This window comes from Triticum dicoccoides, chromosome 5A (genome assembly GCF_002162155.2).
Source record: "Triticum dicoccoides isolate Atlit2015 ecotype Zavitan chromosome 5A, WEW_v2.0, whole genome shotgun sequence".
Lineage (NCBI taxonomy): Eukaryota > Viridiplantae > Streptophyta > Magnoliopsida > Poales > Poaceae > Triticum > Triticum dicoccoides.
In genome coordinates, this window is record NC_041388.1 from 444794993 (window position 1) to 444803169 (window position 8177).

Consider the following 8177-nt stretch of genomic DNA (forward strand, 5'->3'; position numbering starts at 1 on the left):
TATTATAAAATAAATAAACGAAATATGTATGTGGCAACTGTGTGGCAGATTGCAAAAACTACCACACGCATCTAGCATCATCAGATCCGATCGCGCGCACCTGCCCCGCCATTCCGATTTCCTTCCTTCTATAGCTTTCCCGCACGTCCTCCCGATTTTATCGCGCATCCGCACCTGCATGTACCTCCCTAATTTTCGCGCCTCCCGATTTTTAGGAGATCTGATCGCGCGCGCCCGCCTCGCCCTTCCGATTTTCTTCCTTCTTTAGTTTTTGATTTTTGGGTAAAAATAGTGCTTGCTGGTCTACAGATAATCAATGAAGGGAGCTGACCATCTCACATACAACTCATTGTTGAACAAGCTAAGGAAAAATACGGTTTTGACATGTTTTGCCTTTAATATGTTAGCACAGAAAATCTTTTCGTTTCACCTATCAAACCCGACACATAAACTTTTCCCGTGGTAAATTCTCCATCACCATCATGATAACTAACGCACCACCAACATGATAACTTTTGTATACCACACATTACATTATGTGTAAGAGCATGGTCATATAAGCACCGGAGGCGTGATAACTTTGGTGAAAGCATCGTGGTAACTTTGATGATTGGGGAAGAAATTTGTTGAACACCCCCCCCCCCCAACCCTTCGGTAATTTCAGTAAATAGCATGATAACTTTCACGCCGTAGACCTGATAACTTAGATACAAACATCATCGTACCTTTAAACATTGGGGGAAAAACGTGAAAATATACCCGATAATTTCTGTGTAAATAGATGATAATATACGTAGCGCACATCTGATAACTGAGATAGAAACACCATGGTAACTTCGACCATAGGGAAGAAAATTATTGAAAAGATACTCCGGTAACTTATGTGTAAATAGCACGGTAGTATACCTCCTTCCCCTGGTATTTTTCTGTGTAATAGCATGAAAACATATGCACTGCGATAACTAAACACCATGATAAATTTTGATCCATGGGGGAAATTTTTGCTGAAATATACCCCTGATAATTTTTGTTTAAATAGCATGATTTTTTAAGCATGGCGGGCTTGATAGGTTACCTAGAATCACCATGATAACTTTTTGACCCGGAAAAAAGTTGTTCAAAACATTCCCGATAAATATTTTTGTGTAAATAACATGATAATACAAGCACCCATAACCGATAACTTACATATAAGCATCATGGTAACATTTTACCAAAGGAAAAGAAAGTTGTTAAAAACATACACTCGTCTCACGAGGGCTCTTGGATGAACACAACACATGGTGTGCCACGAGAAAGTCACATAATGTTTAGTGTCATGAGGGGCACACGTGCTTGTGAGTTGGCCGGAAAAAAATGGTCCACTTTGACCCGCTATAGGCATGATAAATTAAGTTACGCAAAAATTTCGTTGTAATTTTTCACCTATGGAAAAAGCTACTGAAACACACCCGGGTTTTTAGGTATAAGTACCATGATAATATACGAACCGTAGAATCAGTAACTCATGTACAATCCCCCATGGTAACTTTGACCGGAGGAGGTTGATGTAAACATACCTTGATAATTTATGTGTTAGTACCACGGTATATTACGCATTGAGGAGCTGAATAACTTATGTATAGAACACAGTGGTAACTTTGAAAGAGGGTGTAGTTGTTGAAACATAGTATCTGATAAGTTCTATATAAATAACATGATAAGTTACGCAATATAGGCCTGATAACTTGCATACGAATACCATGGTAACTTTGACCCGAGGGAAAATCGTGGTAATTTTCTGTAATAACACGATTGTAAAAAAAACGTCAAAAGGAATAGTTTTCTTTAGTTGAGCAACAAATCCATAAGGATGAGTTGGTTGTGATGGTGCGCTTTGGTGCCTCGGGGTTGTGGGTTTGAATCCTACATGCGCAATTTTTTTTATCATGTGGGAGACGAGAAGAAGTGACAGTTTTCTTGGAGGTGGGCGCGCGAGATGTGCGGGAAAAGCAGGTTTTTCGGGCGAGTCTGCGGGGTTGTTCGGGAGGATGAGGGATTGAAGAGAGGGGAAGTTGTTTTGTACTTAGAGGGAAATGGATAAGGTATGTGTGGTAGTTTTAGTTATGTGGCACACGTGTGCCAAATATCACGGTCCATAAATAAAAATCGATAACAACGAAAGTCATTTTTTATGGGGAAAAAAACACAGGAAATGGTCGCCGCATTAAATCAGCAGCGCACTACCGAAATTCCACGGGTGCAGCAAGGAATATGATCGTGCTAGAGGAGCAGGAAAGCGCAAGCCAGCATTGACCTTTCGCCCGAGAAGTAGCACCGCTGGATGAGCTGTGTAACGATCTCTTTTTTATCCCGGAAAGATTGTGGAATGTCTCTGCCCAGTCCACGAACGAAGGAACATTGAGAGAAGAGAAAATACGCAGCGAGACTCACCTGGCAATTATGCCCCTGCCTGCACCAATATCTCAGCTATTGGTAGAATAATAATTCCACGGAAGCAGCTTTGAGTTTACAACTTGTCAACTAGGCAACCATGTCTCACAAATCACAACCCTAAACTGATGATAACTACAGTACATTTATAAAACATGATTTCAAAGCTACGAATATTACAAGCAGCAAATCATACAGAGCACACTTTCTTACACACTGTTCCAATGATAAATATATACACAGATAAGACAATCCAAGCCACGCAGCAGGAGTTAAATCTCTTCTGTTATTTTCTTTGCTTACTTAAAACACCAAACGAGAAGCACATCAAAAGGACTGACGCCCTTCCAAGATGAAACGGACACAGGTAAGAAAGCATTGGCATATTGTATACCCTAGGTGAAAGGCACAAGCTCACAGGATACTCAGAAAGGCCGGTTCTTCATTTTGGAGATCAGACAGGGTTGTTCCTTGTTGAGATCAGACCCGGTGCGGCGTCAGAAAGCGGCGCACGGTTTGCTAGTGAGTTCCACTGGTTGTGCCGTGGCCACTGCTGACCGAGCCCCAGTTAGTTTCTCCACCTCCCATCTGCACGGCGATGCTGTCCATCGACTCTGAGGTCCCACTTCTGTGACCCCAGCTTGATCGTCTCGAATGCATAACAGCCCTGCCTTCCATGAGCTCAACTGGAAGGGCTTCTCTGCTCAGATCCGGTGACGCATGGGTTATTCTGCCCTCTTTCTCATCCAGCATGCCCCCAACTCCTAAATCTCTTATATCAGCCCCTGACCGAGGTTCGTCCCATGATACTGGCTTCCTGCCCAATTCAAGGTCTCCAACAGGTTTGCCCATGTTTGGGCTCATGAAACCCCTGGTTGGTGGGCGTGATTGCTGTAAACCTTGCTCTACTGGGACCCTAGCTCGGAAATTGTTCTTGGAAGCGGGGACAGCAGTGCAGAAGATCTCCAGAAAGTTGTTCACCACACCTACGTTATATGGGTTAGCCCGCCGGTCGTACCGATACCTGAAGTTCTCATATGTAGTCTGCAAAGGTGAAAGATTGGATGATTACCAAGTTGCGACCAACTGCTTTAAATATCAAAAGTTTTAAAACAGGGGAAGGGAAGGAACCTGGTTGGTGCTCATCAGGTAGAAATGGAAGACAGAAAGACCACCAACAAACCACACACAAATAAAACAGTAGATGATCAGAACCATTGAGGCGGGTGTCTTCAACATTGCCTTCCAAATCGATGAACCTTCTGCATCTCTGATCTTAATTATGTACACCCAGCAGAACCCAAATACGTAGAGGCAGAGTAATGTGGTCGAGAAGACAAACATATAAAAGAAGCGATAATTACGCTGCAGCAGAAAAGCTGGTAGTTAGCGCCGATCAGTGATTAATAGTAGCAACAGAGAGTCACCGTGCGCATTCGGATAACAATAAAATATTAGACTGTGAAGCATTAAGCTACTTACCAGTCCTATGCATTGACCAACCCAAGGACAGTGATGATCAAAACGCTCCACACAGTTGTTACAGATAGAACAGTGAGAGCAACGAGGTGGCCGATACAGCATGCAGGTGTCGCAGTACTTGACCTTTACAACAACTCCATTTACATAAACATCCTTTGTCCGTGGTAAGCGCAATTGTTGTGGAGTCTGACCATTTCCAGTATCATTGTTCCCATCAAGGGATTCAGGTTCAGGGGGGTGCGTGTTACGAGGTACTATACCAGGATCTCTACCAGAGGTAAGAAGCAGCAGCGTCAAATCCTGGAAAATGAAAGGAACAAGGCTCAGACAAGTGTGAACTCTACAACAGTGCATATTCATAGGAACTCAGGTAAGAACAGAATCATCAATTTTTAACTTTCGTATCAACCGCACCCACCCGCCTACCATGTTCATCTTCATGATTATTGTATTAGAAATGACAAACCTTTTCTCAAATACTGTGTTTCCTTCAATTAAAAGGATCCATAAAAGAGGTCAAGTCATCGCCTTTGAAAGGTCACACAAAATGTTACACAGGCATTCCCAAATAAGACTACTGCTCAAAATATCCTAACTGCAGCTAATCAAGGGAAACGCTAAAAGAATTTAAGCTCTGAGCTCAGCTAGTTAAGGTAAAATGAACTAATCCTTCTGATCAACCTTCATCTGAGCAGAAAATCAACAAGATAGAAAGAATTGCAGCTCCTCTGTATTGTTTGATTTTAAATTAGAGAAATGGTTCAAAGTAATTTCAAATGAATGTTGTAGGAATCCAATCCATAACAGATTTTTCCTACGGAGTTCAAACAAATGAACCCTTCAAAATTCTTTTTGATTGCTTCTCTACACTACAATTCCTAGGATTCCAAGCTAGCTATTAGACCTCTTGGAAAATTCCCTCTGTGTCTATGACAACTATGACATGCACTCACTATCTAGAGATAATTCCTGTGTTTTTTTTCCTGTGGTGCAACTAAACAACTCCTCACGTGTAGGGTTCCACATCTTCACGTGTCATGATATCCTATTCATGTGCTTCTTTCCTGCAAACCAAAGAGGTCCACTCATGGTACATGGTGTGGCTTCCCCAATCACCATTTTCCAGAAAAGGGAGGTGCCATTTGGCCATCCATCCCAACACTATTTGTAGGTCATTGCCCGGTACTAGACAAAAGAGGATCATTGCTGGAATTTCGAAAAACATGGAACACAACACCAAGAGACGCTGAGCTGAAATTAGTGCAATAGAAGATGGGGTGGAGATGGCGGACACAAAGAACCACTCTACTCTGAAAATACTCATTATCAAATATGTAAGGTGTAATAGTATCATCTTGCATTTCTAGGCACTCTTATCATCACATTCAATCGAGGGTCACTTCTGACAGATTGATGCAAGAATTTATCTAAAATAAAATTGGAATTAACAATGTTTTAGCAACCAAAGCAAGGTAGGAAAGTTGGGGACCCTCTGTGTATGATAATTCATCACTGTCCAATGAATAATTATGTATGCAGAGAAACTTCAATTAGCATGAAAGGGAGCATAGTGTAACTGTCAATAGAAATTACACAACTCCAGACCAGCTGGTTAAGTTGTTCTAAAATGATCAGAGCAAAACAGAAGTGAAGTAAAAAACAACACTTACATATACTGTGAAGACAACCGCTACAACCATAACTGAAATCCCCCAGTGATCAGGAAAATCATTCATCAGATGTCTGGCAACAAATATACAGAAGACCAACACTGGTGCAAGGATGAGGAATATAGTGAGAAACAAGGATCTCACATCAGGTCCAAATATGAACCGCCCTTGCAAGAGAAACTCCTGAAAGAACATTCAAACTGTCGTCAACAAAGACCAATTGATGAAAGTAAAAGCGACAATTGCAAATACAAAAGTAGTAAACTCAAAATAACATGTATTCTATGAAAAATGATGTTGTTTGCAATAACTTAGCCCCTTAGTCGCTAAGGAACACAAATATCCTCTCAGCACATTAAGATAAAGGTTGATGGAATACAGAAGCCAATAGAAAACTAAAAGCTCTAGAGAGTGAACAATTACTCGAAACTAAAGAGATATGCTAACATATACTTGAGTGGCTGTGGATACGGAGTTCCGAAACAGCACTCGCGCAGACACTATCATGTGCGCTGTTACATGGGGCGGTTAAGAAAACATTTACTAAGGATTAGTGACTTGGTAACATCTGTAACTGGTTATAAATGGAAGGAAATTTCTACAATTCTATCTTATAAAATCTACAAAATGCAGAGCCACTGCCGCCCAAGCAGACTCTCCCTGAAAGAATGCCTCCGTAGACCTTGTTTCATAGATGGATGACAAGTTAATTCATTAGCAGTAAACGTGTGAGAGCAGAATTGGGGCTGCACATTACACATGCAGGGGGGAGCTTCACGGATGCCTCTTCTTTGAAGATAAGGTGATATTTACCACTAGATGGATGACACATATATTTATTGGCAGTACACGTGTGAGAGCATAAATGGGCTGCACATTACACGTGTGGGGGCGCTGTTTTATTGGCAGTACACATGTGAGAGCAGAAATGGGGCTGCACATTACACGTGCAGGGCGCTGAACGAACAGGTGCTTCTTCTTTGCATATAAGGTGACATTTAGAACTAGATGAATGACCGATATATTTAATGGTACACGTGTGAGCGAAGATTTGGTGCTGCACATTACACGTGCAGGGCACAGCTGCACGGGTGCCTCTTATTTGCAGATAAGGTGATATTTACTACTAGCAATATGCCATACTACGTCAAGTGCATCAAAAGGCAGTTTGTGATCCCACGTAAATTGGTATTTCCCCGTCAAGCATGACCATGCACTACAAACATAAAGCTCTTATGCCAAATGTACTCAAAATAATGTCCGGTAGTAGCACACGCCTTTCCTACTTGCTAAAGACAAATCATGATGCATACATATGAGACCAGAACAAAGCCAAGTCCATAAAGAAGTTGAACATTTCCAACAAAAGTATTGGCATCATGCAAACTAGTACTTCCCAAGCAACTTGATAAAAACGCTGAAAATATAAGAACTATTTACACTGCATGTAGCACACGTATCCAAGATGCCGACCAACATTCCATAGAGGTACAGCTACAACATACTAACAGGTACTTCCTCTGTAAACTAATATAAGAGCGTTTAGATCACTAAAGTAGTGATCTAAACGTTCTTATATTAGTTTACGGAGGGAGTACTATTTATATCACAACCGGAGCCATATTTCCAGCTAACAAGTAAAAACGACTAGACCACTGCGCTCGGTTCAGCATAGCACATCTTGTTGCCATCCGGTATACTGCCCAAGCACAAATTCCTATCAGGTGAACCAAGCACACGACACCATCAGAAAATGTGAGAACTCTTTTACACTGCACGTAGTATGCATATCCAGGACGCCAACCAACAAACATTCCAAAAGTGGCAGCCCAACAGCCACAACACACTATCAAGTGCTACTTAAATCAACTGGGGCCATCCATATTTTCCAGCTAACAAAGTAAAAACGAGTAGACCACATCACTTTTGGTTCATTCAACGCAGCACACCTTGACGCCATTCTCCCCCAGTAAACTAGCTGCGCATCCCAAACCTAGCAAGGCACGAATTCCAGTCATGTGAACAAAGGACGCCGCACCGCACCAGCTGAGCATCTGATTCCCCACCCAGCCGAACGGAATCGACGCCTAGAAAAGGCTACATCGGCACGCAAACCCCTAGGCAGGCAGGCAGGCAATCATGGCGCGCACGAGCAGCACGACCAGATCCAGATCCGCTGCGCACGGCACCGAATCGAGGGAGAGGGAGAGGGAGGAGGGAGCGCTTACGTTGCTTCCCCGCCAGACTTGGTAAACCCTAGGCTGCTCCCCGGCGGAGCCGCCCCCGCCGCGGGACGACTGCGGCACGTACATCCCCGCCGCCACCCGCTAGATGACGACCAGTCCTCCTCCTGCTGCTGCGACTCCGGCGAGCCCGAACCGCTAGGCCGCCACCAGGCCCCGCCCACCAACCACCCCCGCCGCCTCCTCCAACTCTACGACGGCACGCGCGGTAAACCCCGGCCGAGATCTCGCCGCACGGAGCAAGCCCGGGCCCGGCGCGGCTGCGCCGCGCTGGACGGGCGTGGGGGGGAGGAGGAGGAGGCGGCGGCGGCGGGGCGCGCGATGCGAAGACGAGAGGCGAAATGGCGAG

General features: G+C 43.7%; 1 protein-coding gene across 1 annotated transcript; it reads right to left on the reverse strand.

Annotated features, from left to right (window-relative positions):
• Positions 1-2470: 2470 nt before the first annotated feature.
• LOC119302217 (probable protein S-acyltransferase 7) lies at positions 2471-8165 on the reverse strand. The gene is made up of 5 exons (XM_037579251.1): positions 7814-8165; positions 5586-5768; positions 3916-4215; positions 3565-3798; positions 2471-3477 (listed from the first exon to the last, which is right to left on the reverse strand). Exons 1-5 carry the CDS (start codon positions 7895-7897, stop codon positions 2953-2955), a joined length of 1326 nt encoding a protein of 441 aa, XP_037435148.1. The 5' UTR covers positions 7898-8165; the 3' UTR covers positions 2471-2952.
• Between the last annotated feature and the right edge of the window lie 12 nt (positions 8166-8177).

Excerpts from the sequence above, each read along its gene's own strand:
- LOC119302217 (XM_037579251.1), bottom strand. The coding sequence starts at position 7,897 with ATGTACGTGCCGCAGTCGTCCCGCGGCGGGGGCGGCTCCGCCGGGGAG. Across the intron at positions 3,799-3,915 it reads TTGGTCAATGCATAGGACTG|CGTAATTATCGCTTCTTTTA; the intron begins GTAAGTAGCTTA and ends TTTCTGCTGCAG. Across the intron at positions 3,478-3,564 it reads ACCTGATGAGCACCAACCAG|ACTACATATGAGAACTTCAG; the intron begins GTTCCTTCCCTT and ends TCACCTTTGCAG.